At 45.8% G+C, this 22,057-nt stretch overlaps 1 protein-coding gene across 2 annotated transcripts; it reads right to left on the reverse strand.

Annotated features, from left to right (window-relative positions):
- Positions 1-1,062: 1,062 nt before the first annotated feature.
- Positions 1,063-21,307, reverse strand: LOC129817830 (uncharacterized). Of its 2 annotated transcripts, none has more exons than XM_055873407.1 (2): positions 20,686-21,307; positions 1,063-2,017 (listed from the first exon to the last, which is right to left on the reverse strand). In XM_055873407.1, the coding sequence occupies exons 1-2, from the start codon at positions 20,996-20,998 to the stop codon at positions 1,545-1,547; spliced, it is 786 nt and encodes a 261-aa protein (XP_055729382.1). In that variant the 5' UTR covers positions 20,999-21,307; the 3' UTR covers positions 1,063-1,544. The 2 variants fall into 2 exon arrangements, with proteins under 2 accessions (XP_055729382.1, XP_055729381.1); XM_055873406.1 differs by having other exon boundaries at positions 20,593-21,307.
- Positions 21,308-22,057: the final 750 nt, after the last annotated feature.

Genomic DNA, 22,057 nt, shown 5'->3' on the forward strand with positions numbered 1-22,057 from the left:
AGTAACAGTAATAGACAGTAACAGACAGTAACATTAACAGACAGTAACTGCCTGTAACAGACAGTAACAGTAATAGACAGTAACAGACAGTAACATTAACAGACAGTAACTGCCTGTAACAGACAGTAACAGACAGTAACAGTAATAGACAGTAACAGACAGTAACATTAACAGACAGTAACTGCCTGTAACAGACAGTAACAGACAGTAACAGTAATAGACAGTAACAGACAGTAACATTAACAGACAGTAACTGCCTGTAACAGACAGTAACAGACAGTAACAGTAATAGACAGTAACAGACAGTAACATTAACAGAGAGTAACAGACAGTAACTGCCTGTAACAGACAGTAACAGTAAGACAGTAACACACAGTAACAGACAGTAACATTAACAGACAGTAACAGTAACTGCCTGTAACCGACAGTAACAGTAACAGACAGCAACAGACAGTAACAGTAACAGTAACCGACAGTAACAGACAGTAACAGTAACAGTAACCGACAGTAACAGTAACTGCCTGTAACCGACAGTAACAGTAACCAACAGTAAGACAGTAACAGTAACCAACAGTAACAGACAGTAACAGTAACAGTAACCAACAGTAACAGTAACCAACAGTAACAGTAACAGACAGTACCCTCCACTCCAGAGCTGAGCCCTGCTGTTGTTACTGTCTCTCAGTCAGATGGCAACCTGATCTGAACTGACCCCTAAACGCTTTATAGTCCAAGTCAATTAGCATAACACTCCCCAAGCTACCGTGTAGAAAGGCATACATCTGCCAGATTACATGTTGAAGGAGCTCAATGATCCATGGTGTGTTATGTCCATGGTGTGTGATTGTCAGTCTGTCCGGACAGTTGTACGACCCACCCCCAACCCCACCCCACCCCCAACCCCACCCCCACACACACACACCAGGGTTGGGCTCAATTCAGAATTTTGTAATAGACTCCCAATCATCTCATGAGTTTAAATTCAAAATGAACTGGCCACACCCCCAGAAGATGTAGAATTTGAGTTTGAGCCAACAGGAAGTAGAATGTAATCCAGTTAAATAAATTCCACTCCATCATAGAACATGACTGTTTCATTGGTCACCCTTCTAGACACTCCAGAATATATCACGTTTCTCTGGAAACAATGTGCATCTACTCTTAACCTTTAATGCTTAGAATAGACCATTATATTTAATCTGGAAACGATGCAGCTATATTAGAACCTACCTTATATACTGAACAAAAAATATAAACGCAACAATTTCAACGATTTAACTGAGTTACAGATCACAGAAGGAAATCAGTCAATTGAAATAAATTAATGAGGCCATAATCTATGGATTTCACATGAATGGGGCAGGGGCTCAGGCTGGGAGGGCATTGGCCCACCCACTGGGGAGCCAGGTCGAACCAATCTGAATTAGTTTTTCCACACAAAAGGGCTTTATTACAGACATAAATATTCCTCAGTTGGTCAGCTGTCCGGGTGGCTGGTCACAGACAGACAGACAGACAGACAGACAGACAGACAGACAGTGATGTTATCTATTGACCATGTCCACTTTGAGTCGTAGCGAACTGATGGGGTCTTGACAGAACACAGAAAGGTATTCCACCACCCTGGAGTTCTGTCTCCTCTCGTCCAGCCGTGTCTGGTGCTGCTCCTTCTCCCACCTCTCCTTCTCCCCGTCCACCTGGGCCAGAACACTCACCTGGACCGACCTCACCGTGGCAGCCAGCAGGAACAGCGCCCCCTGTAGGATGTGACAGACTACTGCACACAGACTGAGCCCGGCACCCAACAGGTCCGGTACCGCTTCACATATCACACACACCCCCTCGAGGAGAAGCGGAGACGCCCGGCCCGCGGAGGCGGGGCCATGGTTTACCAGGTGACAGACGAAGCGGGCAAGGTGCAGTGCGGCTCGCCGCAGTGGGAGCACGGCCAGGTACAGGTGGCACGCTGCTTTGGTGAGGGCGTGGAGGAGGAGCCGCAGCTCCAGGACGGCGTTGCCTGGAGATAGGAGGTAAAGGATAACCCCCGGTTACTAACCAGGTCAGCTGATTAGAGTCAGGAGGCATTAAACACTGTTTAACATCCGATTAATTCATCTGCTTTGATTAAGGCTGACGTGTCTCACCTGATTCACTACCAGACCGACTACAGGGCATACAGACAGACAGACAGAATGCCAGACAGACAGGCAGCAGGGCATAGAGACAGACAGACAGACAGACAGACAGACAGACAGACAGACAGACAGACAGACAGACAGACAGACAGACTTTTGGACCTACAGGGGTCTGGTCAAACGAAGTGCACTATATATATGGAATAGGGTGGTTATGGGCCCTGGTCTAAAGTAGTGCACTAGGTAGGGAATAGGGTGGTTATGGGTCCTGGTCTAAAGTAGTGCACTATATGGGGAATAGGGTGGTTATGGGTCCTGGTCGAAAGTAGTGCACTATGTAGGGAATAGGGTGGTTATGAGCCCTGGTCTAAAGTAGTGCCCTATGTATACTATGTCCCTACACTGCCCAAGTTGTAATCTATATTGAAAAGTGACATTACACACTCCTTGAGGCAGTGTAGGGACCTATAGATTACAACTGAGGCAGTGTAGGGACCTATAGATAACAGCTGGGGCAGTGTAGGGACCTATAGATTACAGCTGGGGCAGTGTAGGGACATAGATTACAGCTGAGGCAGTGTAGGGACCTATAGATTACAGCTGAGGCAGTGTAGGGACCTATAGATTACAGCTGAGGCAGTGTAGGGACCTATAGATTACAGCTGAGGCAGTGTAGGGACCTATAGATTACAGCTGAGGCAGTGTAGGGACCTATATATTACAGCTAGGGCAGTGTAGGGACCTATAGATTACATCTGGGGCAGTGTAGGGACCTATAGATTACAGCTGGGGCAGTGTAGGGACCTATAGATTACATCTGGGGCAGTGTAGGGACCTATAGATTACAGCTGGGGCAGTGTAGGGACCTATAGATTACAGCTGGAGCAGTGTAGGGACCTATAGATTACAGCTGGGGCAGTGTAGGGACCTATAGATTACAGCTGAGGCAGTGTAGGGACCTATAGATTACAGCTGAGGCAGTGTAGGGACCTATAGATTACAGCTGAGGCAGTATAGGGACCTATAGATTACAGCTGGGGCAGTGTAGGGACCTATAGATTACAGCTGGGGCACCTACCTTTGGGAGGGTCCTCCACCTGTTATAACACTACTCTACCTGGGTTCACCACCTGTTATAACACTACTCTAGCTGTGTCCTCAACCTGTTATAACACTACTCTAGCTGTGTCCTCCACCTGTTATAACACTACTCTAGCTGGGTTCTCCACCTGTTATAACACTACTCTAGCTGGGTCTTCCACCTGTTATAACAGTACTCAGGCTGGGTCCTCCACCTGTTAAAACACTACTCTAGCTGGGTCCTCCACCTGTTATAACACTACTCTAGCTGGGTCTTCCACCTGTTATAACAGTACTCAGGCTGGGTCCTCCACCTGTTAAAACACTACTCTAGCTGGGTCCTCCACCTGTTATAACACTACTCTAGCTGGGTCCTCCACCTGTTATAACACTTCTCTAGATGGGTCCTCCACCTGTTATAACACTGCTCTAAATGGGTCCTCCACCTGTTATAACACTACTCTAGCTGGGTCCTCCACCTGTTATAACACTACTCTAGCTTGGTTATCCACCTGTTATAACACTACTCTACCTGGGTCCTCCACCTTTTATAATACTACTCTACCTGGGTCTTCCACCTGTTATAACACTACTCTAGCTGGGTCCTCCACCTGTTATAACACTACTCTAGCTTGGTTATCCATCTGTTATAACACTACTCTAGCTTGGTTATCCACCTGTTATAACACTACTCTACCTGGGTCCTCCACCTGTTATAACAATACTCTAGCTGGGTCCTCCACCTGTTATAACACTACTCTAGCTGGGTCCTCCACCTGTTATAACACTACTCTAGCTTGGTTATCCACCTGTTACAACACTACTCTAGCTGGGTCCTCCACCTGTTATAACACTACTCTAGCTTGGTTATCCACCTGTTATAACACTACTCTAGCTTGGTTATCCACCTGTTATAACACTACTCTAGCTGGGTCCTCCACCTGTTATAACACTACTCTAGCTTGGTTATCCACCTGTTATAACACTACTCTAGCTGGGTCCTCCACCTGTTATAACACTACTCTAGCTGGGTCCTCCACCTGTTATAACACTACTCTAGCTGGGTCTTCCACCTGTTATAACACTACTCTAGCTGGGTCCTCCACCTGTTATATCACTACTCTAGCTTGGTTATCCACCTGTTATAACACTACTCTAGCTTAGTTATCCACCTGTTATAACACTACTCTAGCTGGGTCCTCCACCTGCTATAACACTACTCTACATGGGTCTTCCACCTGTTATAACACTACTCTAGCTGGGTCCTCCACCTGTTATAACACTACTCTAGCTGTATCCTACACCTGTTATAACACTACTCTAGCTGGGTTCACCACCTGTTATAACACTACTCTAGCTGGGTCTTCCACCTGTTATAACACTACTCTAGCTTGGTTATCCACCTGTTATAACACTACTCTAGCTGGGTCCTCCCCCTGTTATAACACTACTCTAGCTGGGTCCTCCACCTGTTATAACACTACTCTAGCTGGGTTCAACACCTGTTATAACACTACTCTAGCTGGGTCCTCCGCCTCTTATAACACTTCTCTAGCTTGGTCCTCCACTTGTTATAACACTACTCTAGCTTGGTCCTCCACATGTTATAACACTACTCTACCTGGGTCCTCCAACTGCTATAACACTACTCTAGCTTGGTTATCCACCTGTTACAACACTACTCTAGCTGGGTTCTCCACCTGTTATAACACTACTCTAGCTGGGTCCTCCACCTGTTATAACACTACTCTAGATGGGTCCTCCGCCTGTTATAACACTACTCTAGATGGGTCCTCCACCTGTTATAACACTACTCTACCTAGGTCTTCCACCTGTTATAACAGTACTCAGGCTGGGTCCTCCACCTGTTAAAACACTACTCTAGCTGGGTCCTCCACCTGTTATAACACTACTCTACCTGGGTCCACCACCTGTTATAACACTACTCTAGCTGTGCCCTCCACCTGTTATAACACTACTCTAGCTGTGTCCTCCACCTGTTATAACACTACTCTAGCTGGGTTCTCCACCTGTTATAACACTACTCTAGCTGGGTCCTCCACCTGTTATAACACTACTCTAGATGGGTCCTCCGCCTGTTATAACACTACTCTAGATGGGTCCTCCACCTGTTATAACACTACTCTACCTAGGTCTTCCACCTGTTATAACAGTACTCAGGCTGGGTCCTCCACCTGTTAAAACACTACTCTAGCTGGGTCCTCCACCTGTTATAACACTACTCTAGCTGGGTCCTCCACCTGTTATAACACTACTCTAGCTTGGTTATCCACCTGTTATATCACTACTCTAGCTTGGTCCTCCACCTGTTATAACACTACTCTAGCTTGGTCCTCCACCTGTTATAACACTACTCTAGCTTGGTTATCCACCTTTTATAACACTACTCTAGCTTGGTTATCCACCTGTTATAACACTACTCTAGCTGGGTCCTCCACCTGTTATAACACTACTCTAGCTGGGTCCTCCACCTGTTATAACACTACTCTAGCTGGGTCCTCCACCTGTTATAACACTACTCTAGCTGGGTCCTCCACCTGTTATAACACTACTCTAGCTGGGTCCTCCACCTGTTATAACACTACTCTAGCTGGGCCCTCCACCTGTTATAACACTTCTCTAGCTGGGTCCTCCACCTGTTATATCACTACTCTAGCTGGGTCCTCCACCTGTTATATCACTACTCTAGCTTGGTCCTCCACCTGTTATAACACTACTCTAGCTTGGTCCTCCACCTGTTATAACACTACTCTAGCTTGGTTATCCACCTTTTATAACACTACTCTAGCTTGGTTATCCACCTGTTATAACACTACTCTAGCTGGGTCCTCCACCTGTTATAACACTACTCTAGCTGGGTCCTCCACCTGTTATAACACTACTCTAGCTGTGTCCTCCACCTGTTATAACACTACTCTAGCTGGGTCCTCCACCTGTTATAACACTACTCTAGCTGGGCCCTCCACCTGTTATAACACTTCTCTAGCTGGGTCCTCCACCTGTTATATCACTACTCTAGCTGGGTCCTCCACCTGTTATAACACTACTCTAGCTGGGTCCTCCACCTGTTATAACACTACTCTAGCTGGGTCCTCCACCTGTTATAACACTACTCTAGCTGGGTCTTCCACCTGTTATAACACTACTCTAGCTGGGTCCTCCACCTGTTATATCACTACTCTAGCTGGGTCCTCCACCTGTTATAACACTACTCTACCTGGGTCTTCCACCTGTTATAACACTACTCTAGCTGGGTTCTCCACCTGTTATAACACTACTCTAGCTGGTTCCTCCACCTGTTATAACACTACTCTAGCTGGGTCCTCCACCTGCTATAACACTACTCTAGCTGGGTCCTCCACCTGTTATAACACTACTCTAGATGGGTCCTCCGCCTGTTATAACACTACTCTAGATGGGTCCTCCACCTGTTATAACACTACTCTACCTAGGTCTTCCACCTGTTATAACACTACTGTAGCTGGGTCCTCCACCTGTTAAAACACTACTCTAGCTGGGTCCTCCACCTGTTATAACAGTACTCAGGCTGGGTCCTCCACCTGTTAAAACACTACTCTAGCTGGGTCCTCCACCTGTTATAACACTACTCTAGCTGGGCCCTCCACCTGTTATAACACTTCTCTAGCTGGGTCCTCCACCTGTTATATCACTACTCTAGCTGGGTCCTCCACCTGTTATAACACTACTCTAGCTGGGTCCTCCACCTGTTATAACACTACTCTAGCTGGGTCCTCCACCTGTTATAACACTACTCTAGCTGGGTCCTCCACCTGTTATAACACTACTCTAGCTGGGTCTTCCACCTGTTATAACACTACTCTAGCTGGGTCCTCCACCTGTTATATCACTACTCTAGCTGGGTCCTCCACCTGTTATAACACTACTCTACCTGGGTCTTCCACCTGTTATAACACTACTCTAGCTGGGTTCTCCACCTGTTATAACACTACTCTAGCTGGTTCCTCCACCTGTTATAACACTACTCTAGCTGGGTCCTCCACCTGTTATAACACTACTCTAGCTGGGTCCTCCACCTGCTATAACACTACTCTACCTGGGTCTTCCACCTGTTATAACACTACTCTAGCTGGGTCCTCCACCTGTTATAACACTACTCTAGCTGGGTCCTCCACCTGTTATAACACTACTCTAGCTGGGTCCTCCACCTGTTATAACACTACTCTAGCTGGGTCCTCCACCTGTTATAACACTACTCTAGCTGGGTCCTCCACCTGTTATAACACTACTCTAGCTGGGTCCTCCACCTGTTATATCACTACTCTAGCTGGGTCCTCCACCTGTTATAACACTACTCTAGCTGGGTCCTCCACCTGTTATAACACTACTCTAGCTTGGTTATCCACCTGTTATAACACTACTCTAGCTGGGTCCTCCACCTGTTATATCACTACTCTAGCTTGGTTATCCACCTGTTATAACACTACTCTAGCTTGGTTATCCACCTGTTATAACACTACTCTAGCTGGGTCCTCCACCTGCTATAACACTACTCTACCTGGGTCTTCCACCTGTTATAACACTACTCTAGCTGGGTCCTCCACCTGTTATAACACTACTCTAGCTGTGTCCTACACCTGTTATAACACTACTCTAGCTGGGTTGACCACCTGTTATAACACTACTCTAGCTGGGTCCTCCACCTGTTATAACACTACTCTAGCTGGGTCCTCCACCTGTTATAACACTAATCTAGCTGGGTCCTCCACCTGTTATAACACTACTCTAGCTGGGTCCTCCATCTGTTACAACACTACTCTACCTGGGTCCTCCAACTGTTATAACACTACTCTAGCTGGGGCAGTGTAGGGACCTATAGATTACAGCTGAGGCAGTGTAGGGACCTATAGATTACAGCTGGGACAGTGTAGGGACCTATAGATTACAGCTGAGGCAGTGTAGGGACCTATAGATTACAGCTGAGGCAGTGTAGGGACCTATAGATTACAGCTGGGGCAGTGTAGGGACCTATAGATTACAGCTGGGACAGTGTAGGGACCTATAGATTACAGCTGGGGCACCTACCTTTGGGAGGGTCCTCCACCTGTTATAACACTACTCTACCTGGGTCCACCACCTGTTATAACACTACTCTAGCTGTGTCCTCCACCTGTTATAACACTACTCTAGCTGGGTCCTCCACCTGTTATAACACTACTCTAGATGGGTCCTCCGCCTGTTATAACACTACTCTAGATGGGTCCTCCGCCTGTTATAACACTACTCTAGCTGGGTCCTCCACCTGTTATAACACTACTCTAGATGGGTCCTCCGCCTGTTATAACACTACTCTAGATGGGTCCTCCACCTGTTATAACACTACTCTACCTAGGTCTTCCACCTGTTATAACAGTACTCAGGCTGGGTCCTCCACCTGTTAAAACACTACTCTAGCTGGGTCCTCCACCTGTTATAACACTACTCTAGCTGGGCCCTCCACCTGTTATAACACTTCTCTAGCTGGGTCCTCCACCTGTTATATCACTACTCTAGCTGGGTCCTCCACCTGTTATAACACTACTCTAGCTGGGTCCTCCACCTGTTATAACACTACTCTAGCTGGGTCCTCCACCTGTTATAACACTACTCTAGCTGGGTCCTCCACCTGTTATAACACTACTCTACCTGGGTCCTCCACCTGTTATAACACTACTCTAGCTGGGTCCTCCACCTGTTATAACACTACTCTAGCTTGGTTATCCACCTGTTATAACACTACTCTAGCTTGGTTATCCACCTGTTATAACACTACTCTAGCTGGGTCCTCCACCTGTTATAACACTACTCTAGCTTGGTTATCCACCTGTTATAACACTACTCTAGCTGGGTCCTCCACCTGTTATATCACTACTCTAGCTTGGTTATCCACCTGTTATAACACTACTCTAGCTTGGTTATCCACCTGTTATAACACTACTCTAGCTGGGTCCTCCACCTGCTATAACACTACTCTACCTGGGTCTTCCACCTGTTATAACACTACTCTAGCTGGGTCCTCCACCTGTTTTAACACTACTCTAGCTGTGTCCTACACCTGTTATAACACTACTCTAGCTGGGTTGACCACCTGTTATAACACTACTCTAGCTGGGTCCTCCACCTGTTATAACACTAATCTAGCTGGGTCCTCCACCTGTTATAACACTACTCTAGCTGTGTCCTACACCTGTTATAACACTACTCTAGCTGGGTTGACCACCTGTTATAAAACTACTCTAGCTGGGTCCTCCACCTGTTATAACACTAATCTAGCTGGGTCCTCCACCTGTTATAACACTACTCTAGCTGGGTCCTCCATCTGTTACAACACTACTCTACCTGGGTCCTCCAACTGTTATAACACTACTCTAGCTGGGGCAGTGTAGGGACCTATAGATTACAGCTGAGGCAGTGTAGGGACCTATAGATTACAGCTGGGACAGTGTAGGGACCTATAGATTACAGCTGAGGCAGTGTAGGGACCTATAGATTACAGCTGAGGCAGTGTAGGGACCTATAGATTACAGCTGGGGCAGTGTAGGGACCTATAGATTACAGCTGGGACAGTGTAGGGACCTATAGATTACAGCTGGGGCACCTACCTTTGGGAGGGTCCTCCACCTGTTATAACACTACTCTACCTGGGTCCACCACCTGTTATAACACTACTCTAGCTGTGTCCTCCACCTGTTATAACACTACTCTAGCTGGGTCCTCCACCTGTTATAACACTACTCTAGATGGGTCCTCCGCCTGTTATAACACTACTCTAGATGGGTCCTCCGCCTGTTATAACACTACTCTAGCTGGGTCCTCCACCTGTTATAACACTACTCTAGCTGGGTCCTCCGCCTGTTATAACACTACTCTAGATGGGTCCTCCACCTGTTATAACACTACTCTACCTAGATCTTCCACCTGTTATAACAGTACTCAGGCTGGGTCCTCCACCTGTTAAAACACTACTCTAGCTGGGTCCTCCACCTGTTATAACACTACTCTAGCTGGGCCCTCCACCTGTTATAACACTTCTCTAGCTGGGTCCTCCACCTGTTATATCACTACTCTAGCTGGGTCCTCCACCTGTTATAACACTACTCTAGCTGGGTCCTCCACCTGTTATAACACTACTCTAGCTGGGTCCTCCACCTGTTATAACACTACTCTAGCTGGGTCCTCCACCTGTTATAACACTACTCTAGCTGGGTCTTCCACCTGTTATAACACTACTCTAGCTGGGTCCTCCACCTGTTATATCACTACTCTAGCTGGGTCCTCCACCTGTTATAACACTACTCTACCTGGGTCTTCCACCTGTTATAACACTACTCTAGCTGGGTCCTCCACCTGTTATAACACTACTCTAGCTGGGTCCTCCACCTGTTATAACACTACTCTAGCTGGGTCCTCCACCTGTTATAACACTACTCTAGCTGGGTCCTCCACCTGTTATATCACTACTCTAGCTGGGTCCTCCACCTGTTATAACACTACTCTAGCTGGGTCCTCTACCTGTTATAACACTACTCTAGCTTGGTTATCCACCTGTTATAACACTACTCTAGCTGGGTCCTCCACCTGTTATATCACTACTCTAGCTTGGTTATCCACCTGTTATAACACTACTCTAGCTTGGTTATCCACCTGTTATAACACTACTCTAGCTGGGTCCTCCACCTGCTATAACACTACTCTACCTGGGTCTTCCACCTGTTACAACACTACTCTAGCTGGGTCCTCCACCTGTTATAACACTACTCTAGCTGGGTCCTCCACCTGCTATAACACTACTCTAGCTGGGTTGACCACCTGTTATAACACTAATCTAGCTGGGTCCTCCACCTGTTATAACACTAATCTAGCTGGGTCCTCCAACTGTTATAACACTACTCTAGCTGTGTCCTACACCTGTTATAACACTACTCTAGCTGGGTTGACCACCTGTTATAACACTAATCTAGCTGGGTCCTCCACCTGTTATAACACTAATCTAGCTGGGTCCTCCAACTGTTATAACACTACTCTAGCTGGGGCAGTGTAGGGACCTATAGATTACAGCTGAGGCAGTGTAGGGACCTATAGATTACAGCTGGGACAGTGTAGGGACCTATAGATTACAGCTGAGGCAGTGTAGGGACCTATAGATTACAGCTGAGGCAGTGTAGGGACCTATAGATTACAGCTGGGGCAGTGTAGGGACCTATAGATTACAGCTGGGACAGTGTAGGGACCTATAGATTACAGCTGGGGCACCTACCTTTGGGAGGGTCTTCCACCTGTTATAACACTACTCTACCTGGGTCCACCACCTGTTATAACACTACTCTAGCTGTGTCGTCCACCTGTTATAACACTACTCTAGCTGTGTCCTCCACCTGTTATAACACTACTCTAGCTGGGTTCTCCACCTGTTATAACACTACTCTAGCTGGGTCCTCCACCTGTTATAACAGTACTCAGGCTGGGTCCTCCACCTGTTAAAACACTACTCTAGCTGGGTCCTCCACCTGTTATAACACTACTCTAGCTGGGTCCTCCACCTGTTATAACACTTCTCTAGATGTGTCCTCCACCTGTTATAACACTACTCTAAATGGGTCCTCCACCTGTTATAACACTACTCTAGCTGGGTCCTCCACCTGTTATAACACTACTCTAGCTTGGTTATCCACCTGTTATAACACTACTCTAGCTGGGTCTTCCACCTGTTATAACACTACTCTAGCTGGGTCCTCCACCTGTTATAACACTACTCTAGCTGGGTCCTCCACCTGTTATAACACTACTCTAGCTTGGTTATCCACCTGTTATAACACTACTCTACCTGGGTCCTCCACCTGTTATAACACTACTCTAGCTGGGTCCTCCACCTGTTATAACACTACTCTAGCTGGGTCCTCCACCTGTTATAACACTACTCTAGCTGGGTCCTCTACCTGTTATATCACTACTCTAGCTGGGTCCTCCACCTGTTATAACACTACTCTAGCTGGGTCCTCCACCTGTTATAACACTACTCTAGCTTGGTTATCCACCTGTTATAACACTACTCTAGCTGGGTCCTCCACCTGTTATATCACTACTCTAGCTTGGTTATCCACCTGTTATAACACTACTCTAGCTTGGTTATCCACCTGTTATAACACTACTCTAGCTGGGTCCTCCACCTGCTATAACACTACTCTACCTGGGTCTTCCACCTGTTATAACACTACTCTAGCTGGGTTGACCACCTGTTATAACACTACTCTAGCTGGGTCCTCCACCTGTTATAAAACTACTCTAGCTGGGTCCTCCACCTGTTATAACACTAATCTAGCTGGGTCCTCCACCTGTTATAACACTAATCTAGCTGGGTCCTCCAACTGTTATAACACTACTCTAGCTGGGGCAGTGTAGGGACCTATAGATTACAGCTGAGGCAGTGTAGGGACCTATAGATTACAGCTGGGACAGTGTAGGGACCTATAGATTACAGCTGAGGCAGTGTAGGGACCTATAGATTACAGCTGAGGCAGTGTAGGGACCTATAGATTACAGCTGGGGCAGTGTAGGGACCTATAGATTACAGCTGGGACAGTGTAGGGACCTATAGATTACAGCTGGGGCACCTACCTTTGGGAGGGTCCTCCACCTGTTATAACACTACTCTACCTGGGTCCACCACCTGTTATAACACTACTCTAGCTGTGTCGTCCACCTGTTATAACACTACTCTAGCTGTGTCCTCCACCTGTTATAACACTACTCTAGCTGGGTTCTCCACCTGTTATAACACTACTCTAGCTGGGTCCTCCACCTGTTATAACACTACTCTAGATGGGTCCTCCGCCTGTTATAACACTACTCTAGATGGGTCCTCCACCTGTTATAACACTACTCTACCTAGGTCTTCCACCTGTTATAACAGTACTCAGGCTGGGTCCTCCACCTGTTAAAACACTACTCTAGCTGGGTCCTCCACCTGTTATAACACTACTCTAGCTGGGTCCTCCACCTGTTATAACACTTCTCTAGATGTGTCCTCCACCTGTTATAACACTACTCTAAATGGGTCCTCCACCTGTTATAACACTACTCTAAATGGGTCCTCCACCTGTTATAACACTACTCTAGCTGGGTCCTCCACCTGTTATAACACTACTCTAGCTTGGTTATCCACCTGTTATAACACTACTCTAGCTGGGTCCTCCACCTGTTATAACACTACTCTAGCTGGGTCCTCCACCTGTTATAACACTACTCTAGCTTGGTTATCCACCTGTTATAACACTACTCTACCTGGGTCCTCCACCTGTTATAACACTACTCTAGCTGGGTCTTCCACCTGTTATAACACTACTCTAGCTGGGTCCTCCACCTGTTATAACACTACTCTAGCTTGGTTATCCACCTGTTATAACACTACTCTAGCTTGGTTATCCACCTGTTACAACACTACTCTAGCTGGGTCCTCCACCTGTTATAACACTACTCTAGCTTGGTTATCCACCTGTTATAACACTACTCTAGCTTGGTCCTCCACCTGTTATAACACTACTCTAGCTTGGTTATCCACCTTTTATAACACTACTCTAGCTTGGTTATCCACCTTTTATAACACTACTCTAGCTGGGTCCTCCACCTGTTATAACACTACTCTAGCTTGGTTATCCACCTGTTATAACACTACTCTAGCTGGGTCCTCCACCTGTTATAACACTACTCTAGCTGGGTCCTCCACCTGTTATAACACTACTCTAGCTGGGTCCTCCACCTGTTATAACACTGCTCTAGCTGGGTCCTCCACGTGTTATAACACTACTCTAGCTGGGTCCTCCACCTGTTATAACACTACTCTAGCTGGGTCCTCCACCTGTTATAACACTACTCTAGCTGGGCCCTCCACCTGTTATAACACTACTCTAGCTGGGTCCTCCACCTGTTATATCACTACTCTAGCTGGGTCCTCCACCTGTTATAACACTACTCTAACTGGGTCCTCCACCTGTTATAACACTACTCTAGCTGGGTCTTCCACCTGTTATAACACTACTCTAGCTGGGTCCTCCACCTGTTATATCACTACTTTAGCTGGGTCCTCCACCTGTTATAACACTACTCTACCTGGGTCTTCCACCTGTTATAACACTACTCTAGCTGGGTTCTCCACCTGTTATAACACTACTCTAGCTGGTTCCTCCACCTGTTATAACGCTACTCTAGCTGGGTCCTCCACCTGTTATAACACTACTCTAGCTTGGTTATCCACCTGTTATAACACTACTCTAGCTGGGTCCTCCACCTGTTATAACACTACTCTAGCTTGGTTATCCACCTGTTATAACACTACTCTAGCTTGGTTATCCACCTGTTACAACACTACTCTAGCTGGGTCCTCCACCTGTTATAACACTACTCTAGCTTGGTTATCCACCTGTTATAACACTACTCTAGCTTGGTCCTCCACCTGTTATAACACTACTCTAGCTTGGTTATCCACCTTTTATAACACTACTCTAGCTTGGTTATCCACCTTTTATAACACTACTCTAGCTGGGTCCTCCACCTGTTATAACACTACTCTAGCTTGGTTATCCACCTGTTATAACACTACTCTAGCTGGGTCCTCCACCTGTTATAACACTACTCTAGCTGGGTCCTCCACCTGTTATAACACTACTCTAGCTGGGTCCTCCACCTGTTATAACACTGCTCTAGCTGGGTCCTCCACGTGTTATAACACTACTCTAGCTGGGTCCTCCACCTGTTATAACACTACTCTAGCTGGGTCCTCCACCTGTTATAACACTACTCTAGCTGGGCCCTCCACCTGTTATAACACTACTCTAGCTGGGTCCTCCACCTGTTATATCACTACTCTAGCTGGGTCCTCCACCTGTTATAACACTACTCTAACTGGGTCCTCCACCTGTTATAACACTACTCTAGCTGGGTCTTCCACCTGTTATAACACTACTCTAGCTGGGTCCTCCACCTGTTATATCACTACTTTAGCTGGGTCCTCCACCTGTTATAACACTACTCTACCTGGGTCTTCCACCTGTTATAACACTACTCTAGCTGGGTTCTCCACCTGTTATAACACTACTCTAGCTGGGTTCTCCACCTGTTATAACACTACTCTAGCTGGTTCCTCCACCTGTTATAACGCTACTCTAGCTGGGTCCTCCACCTGTTATAACACTACTCTAGCTTGGTTATCCACCTGTTATAACACTACTCTAGCTGGGTCCTCCACCTGTTATAACACTACTCTAGCTGGGTTCAACACCTGTTATAAAACTACTATAGCTGGGTCCTCCACCTGTTATAACACTACTCTAGCTTGGTTATCCACCTGTTATAACACTACTCTAGCTGGGTCCTCCACTTGTTATAACACTACTCTAGCTGGGTCCTCCACCTGTTATAACACTAATCTAGCTTGGTTATCCACCTGTTATAAAACTACTCTAGCTGGGTCCTCCACCTGTTATAACACTACTCTAGCTTGGTTATCCACCTGTTATAACACTACTCTAGCTGGGTTCTCCAACTGTTATAACACTACTCTAGCTGGGTCCTCCACCTGCTATAACACTACTCTACCTGGGTCTTCGACCTGTTATAACACTACTCTAGCTGGGTCCACCACCTGTTATAACACTACTCTAGCTGGGGCCTCCACCTGTTATAACACTACTCTAGCTTGGTTATCCACCTGTTACAACACTACTCTAGCTGGGTCCTCCACCTGTTATAACACTACTCTAGCTGGGTCCTCCACCTGTTATAACACTACTCTAGCTTGGTTATCCACCTGTTATAACACTAATCTAGCTTGGTTATCCACCTGTTATAACACTACTCTAGCTGGGTCCTCCACCTGTTATAACACTACTATTGCTTGGTTATCCACCTGTTATAACACTACTCTAGCTGGGTCCTCCACTTGTTATAACACTACTCTAGCTGGGTCCTCCACCTGTTATAACACTACTATTGCTTGGTTATCCACCTGTTATAACACTACTCTAGCTGGGTCCTCCACTTGTTATAACACTACTCTAGCTGGGTCCTCCACCTGTTATAACACTAATCTAGCTTGGTTATCCACCTGTTATAAAACTACTCTAGCTGGGTCCTCCACCTGTTATAACACTACTCTAGCTTGGTTATCCACCTGTTATAACACTACTCTAGCTGGGTTCTCCAACTGTTATAACACTACTCTAGCTGGGTCCTCCACCTGCTATAACACTACTCTACCTGGGTCTTCGACCTGTTATAACACTACTCTAGCTGGGTCCACCACCTGTTATAACACTACTCTAGCTGGGGCCTCCACCTGTTATAACACTACTCTAGCTTGGTTATCCACCTGTTACAACACTACTCTAGCTGGGTCCTCCACCTGTTATAACACTACTCTAGCTGGGTCCTCCACCTGTTATAACACTACTCTAGCTTGGTTATCCACCTGTTATAACACTAATCTAGCTTGGTTATCCACCTGTTATAACACTACTCTAGCTGGGTCCTCCACCTGTTATAACACTACTATTGCTTGGTTATCCACCTGTTATAACACTACTCTAGCTGGGTCGTCCACCTGTTATAACACTACTCTAGCTGGGTCTTCCACATGTTATAACACTACTCTAGCTGGGTCCTCCACCTGTTATAAAACTACTCTATCTGTGTCCTCCACCTGCTTTAACACTACTCTAGCTTGGTTATCCACCTGTTATAACACTACTCTAGCTTGGTTATCCACCTGTTATAACACTACTCTAGCTGGGTCTTCCACCTGTTATAACACTACTCTAGCTGGGTCCTCCACCTGTTATAACACTACTCTAGCTTGGTTATCCACCTGTTATAACACTACTCTACCTGGGTCTTCCACCTGTTATAACACTACTCTAGCTTGGTTATCCACCTGTTATAACACTACTCTACCTGGGTCTTCCACCTGTTATAACACTAATCTACCTGGGTTCTCCACCTGTTATAACACTACTCTAGCTGGGTCCTCCACCTGTTATAACACTACTCTAGCTTGGTTATCCACCTGTTATAACACTAATCTAGCTTGGTTATCCACCTGTTATAACACTACTCTAGCTGGGTCCTCCACCTGTTATAACACTACTATAGCTTGGTTATCCACCTGTTATAACACTACTCTAGCTTGGTTATCCACCTGTTATAACACTACTCCAGCTGGGTCCTCCACCTGTTATAACACTACTCTAGCTTGGTTATCCCCCTGTTATAACACTACTCTAGCTGGGTCCTCCACTTGTTATAACACTACTCTAGCTGGGTCCTCCACCTGTTATAACACTAATCTAGCTTGGTTATCCACCTGTTATAAAACTACTCTAGCTGGGTCCTCCACCTGTTATAACACTACTCTAGCTGGGTCCTCCACCTGTTATAACGCTACTCTAGCTTGGTTATCCACCTGTTATAACACTACTCTAGCTGGGTTCTCCAACTGTTATAACACTACTCTAGCTGGGTCCTCCACCTGCTATAACACTACTCTACCTGGGTCTTCAACCTGTTATAACACTACTCTAGCTATGTCCACCACCTGTTATAACACTACTCTAGCTGGGTCCTCCACCTGTTATAACACTACTCTAGCTTGGTCCTCCACCTGTTATAACACTACTCTAGCTTGGTTATCCACCTGTTACACCACTACTCTAGCTGGGTCCTCCACCTGTTATAACACTACTCTAGCTGGGTCCTCCACCTGTTATAACACTACTCTAGCTTGGTTATCCACCTGTTATAACACTAATCTAGCTTGGTTATCCACCTGTTATAACACTACTCTAGCTGGGTCCTCCACCTGTTATAACACTACTATTGCTTGGTTATCCACCTGTTATAACACTACTCTAGCTGGGTCGTCCACCTGTTATAACACTACTCTAGCTGGGTCTTCCACATGTTATAACACTACTCTAGCTGGGTCCTCCACCTGTTATAAAACTACTCTATCTGTGTCCTCCACCTGTTATAACACTACTCTAGCTGGGTCATCCACCTGTTATAACACTACTCTAGCTGGGTCCTCCACCTGTTATAACACTACTCTAGCTGGGTCTTCCACCTGTTATAACACTACTCTAGCTGGGTCCTCCACCTGTTATAACACTACTCTAGCTTGGTTATCCACCTGTTATAACACTACTCTACCTGGGTCTTCCACCTGTTATAACACTACTCTAGCTTGGTTATCCACCTGTTATAACACTACTCTACCTGGGTCTTCCACCTGTTATAACACTACTCTACCTGGGTTCTCCACCTGTTATAACACTACTCTAGCTTGGTTATCCACCTGTTATAACACTACTCTACCTGGGTCTTCCACCTGTTATAACACTACTCTACCTGGGTTCTCCACCTGTTATAACACTACTCTAGATGGGTCCTCCACCTGTTATAACACTACTCTAGCTGGGTCCTCCACCTGTTATAACACTACTCTAGCTGGGTCCTCCACCTGTTATAACACTACTCTACCTGGGTCTTCCACCTGTTATAACACTACTCTAGATGGGTCCTCCACCTGTTATAACACTACTCTACCTGGGTCCTCCACCTGTTATAACACTACTCTAGCTTGGTTATCCACCTGTTACAACACTACTCTAGCTTGGTTATCCACCTGTTACAACACTACTCTAGCTGGGTCCTCCACCTGTTATAACACTTCTCTAGCTGGGTCCTCCACCTGTTATAACACTACTCTAGCTGGGTCCTCCACCTGTTATAACACTACTCTACCTGGGTCTTCCACCTGTTATAACACTACTCTAGCTGGTTCCTCCACCTGTTATAACACTACTCTAGCTGGTTCCTCCACCTGTTATAACACTTCTCTAGCTGGGTCCTCCACCTGTTATAACACTTCTCTAGCTGGGTCCTCCACCTGTTATAACACTTCTCTAGATGGGTCCTCCACCTGTTGTAACACTACTCTAGATGGGTCCTCCACTTGTTATAACACTACTCTAGCTGGGTCCTCCACCTGTTATAACACTAATCTAGCTTGGTTATCCACCTGTTATAAAACTACTCTAGCTGGGTCCTCCACCTGTTATAACACTACTCTAGCTGGGTCTTCCACCTGTTATAACACTACTCTAGCTTGGTTATCCACCTGTTATAACACTACTCTAGATGGGTCCTCCACCTGTTATAACACTACTCTAGCTGGGTCCTCCACCTGTTATAACACTACTCTAGCTGGGTCCTCCACCTGTTATAACACTACTCTAGCTGGGTCCTCCACCTGTTATAACACTACTCTACCTGGGTCTTCCACCTGTTATAACACTACTCTAGATGGGTCCTCCACCTGTTATAACACTACTCTACCTGGGTCCTCCACCTGTTATAACACTTCTCTAGCTGGGTCCTCCACCTGTTATAACACTACTCTAGCTGGGTCCTCCACCTGTTATAACACTACTCTACCTGGGTCTTCCACCTGTTATAACACTACTCTAGCTGGGTTCTCCACCTGTTATAACACTACTCTAGCTGGTTCCTCCACCTGTTATAACACTACTCTACCTGGGTCTTCCACCTGTTATAACACTACTCTAGCTGGTTCCTCCACCTGTTATAACACTACTCTAGCTGGTTCCTCCACCTGTTATAACACTTCTCTAGCTGGGTCCTCCACCTGTTATAACACTTCTCTAGCTGGGTCCTCCACCTGTTATAACACTTCTCTAGATGGGTCCTCCACCTGTTGTAACACTACTCTAGCTGGGTCCTCCACCTGTTATAACACTACTCTAGCTGGGTCCTCCACCTGTTATAACACTACTCTAGCTGGGTCTTCCACCTGTTATAACACTACTCTAGCTTGGTTATCCACCTGTTATAACACTACTCTAGATGGGTCCTCCACTTGTTATAACACTACTCTAGCTGGGTCCTCCACCTGTTATAACACTAATCTAGCTTGGTTATCCACCTGTTATAAAACTACTCTAGCTGGGTCCTCCACCTGTTATAACACTACTCTAGCTGGGTCCTCCACCTGTTATAACACTACTCTAGCTGGGTCCTCCACCTGTTATAACACTACTCTAGCTGGGTCCTCCACCTGTTATAACACTACTCTAGCTGGGTCCTCCACCTGTTATAACACTACTCTAGCTGGGTCCTCCACCTGTAGTCTTACTTGTTTCGTTTTCTTATATCCGTCTACACAGTGTTTGGTACAATCGCCAGGTATGGTGTTGTATTGTTCTTGTTGTTGCTATAGTTAAATGAATTAAACGATTGATAACAAATGTAATGAAAGCTGTAATCATACCGCAATTAGGAGGAAGACCGGTGCGCGTGCCAGTACCGCACCGTTCCCTTGACGAAGAAAGCTTCCATACCTCTGCTAACCAGATTCTCTTACCGTCGATATAACACAGCAGCCAGAGGAAGGCTATACTCGCAGCCAGGGTAGTCCACCAGTCCATGACATGTAGTCTAGCTGTCCTTTCTCTCTCTCTGCCGAGTGGACGATGCCTGATGCAATAAGGAGGCTCTGTGTGATAGTCTATGGGCATCGCACGACACGGCAAAGTGCGCTTCCTGATCAAGGTAAACGTAGTTGTATACTGGATATTCGATGGATTCGGTTTTCTCCTCAATAGCTCTTGAACCAAGCATAACACGATTATGACAATTATATATTCTGAATCAGGTTTGGATGGAGAACAAACCATGTTTATTTATTAATTGTTTTATAAAATAAAATACGATTTCGGATTTCCATCGCTCTTAAAACAAATCATGCCATGACTATGATAATTATATATTCCGAATCAGAACATTTAAATTCCAACAAAACAAAAGATGTGGATTTTTCTTCATCCTCCTCTGATTCACATAACATACATGTTATATTCATGGCATGATTGGTTCAACAGATAGATCACCTAATATCCAGTATGAAACTAGTTTTACCTTGGTGTGGTGGAACAATCTCATCCGGCTAAACGACAGTATGATGTGGCGTGCTCTAAGCTACCACGGCAGAGAGAGAGAGAGACAGTAGGTGTGCTAACTGTAGCTGTATTTGGACAGACATAGAGCTGTGTCAGGTGCCCAGAGGAGCATTGGGTCAAATTTCGACCTGATTTAAGCGTGCATAAACGGAAGATAAATCCCTTTTTATGCACTTTTCTCTCTATTCGTATTCTCTCTATTCGTATTCTGACCTTGAATTTAAGCATGAGAATAGCATTCCATATACCAGCTATTCGCCCAGGGTGGAGATCTAAGTAATGACATTGTGGCAGAGAGTTGTGTCTACCAGATACGCCGTATTCTGACCGTGATTTAATTCCACCACGTTTATGCGTGAAGAAACCATCAATAAAGTCGAGCGCACCAGGTTGAAAAAACATCGGCTTTATTTTTTTCTGATATAAATAACAGCATTGTCCAAGCACTGTCATTTATACATTGACAATAGCTAGGGTAAATGAGTAATCCTTTTGGAGACGCGATTGTAAATACATTGTAAATTGTAAATACCAATCCCTGGAGATTAATGTGAAACCAGTCATATGGAAGCAAACTGAAAATCATATCAAGATGACATGTATTGGGTCCCGTCCACTGTGAAGTAGGCTATAAAGAGATGTACCATTATTCCGAATTTTAAATGTGTGCCGTCATAACTTTTTGTGGATGACATTTGGAGGCCTCATCTACAGGCTTCCGTAGGTCTGAACCTGCCCACTTCATGTATGCGTTTTGACTACATGAGCTGGCATTTC

The sequence above is a fragment of the Salvelinus fontinalis genome, chromosome 20 (genome assembly GCF_029448725.1).
Source record: "Salvelinus fontinalis isolate EN_2023a chromosome 20, ASM2944872v1, whole genome shotgun sequence".
Classification (NCBI taxonomy): Eukaryota; Metazoa; Chordata; class Actinopteri; order Salmoniformes; family Salmonidae; genus Salvelinus; species Salvelinus fontinalis.

Excerpts from the sequence above, each read along its gene's own strand:
- LOC129817830 (XM_055873406.1), bottom strand. The coding sequence starts at position 20,998 with ATGGTTTGTTCTCCATCCAAACCTGATTCAGAATATATAATTGTCATA. Across the intron at positions 2,018-20,592 it reads CGGTCTTCCTCCTAATTGCG|GCAACGCCGTCCTGGAGCTG; the intron begins GTATGATTACAG and ends TCCTATCTCCAG.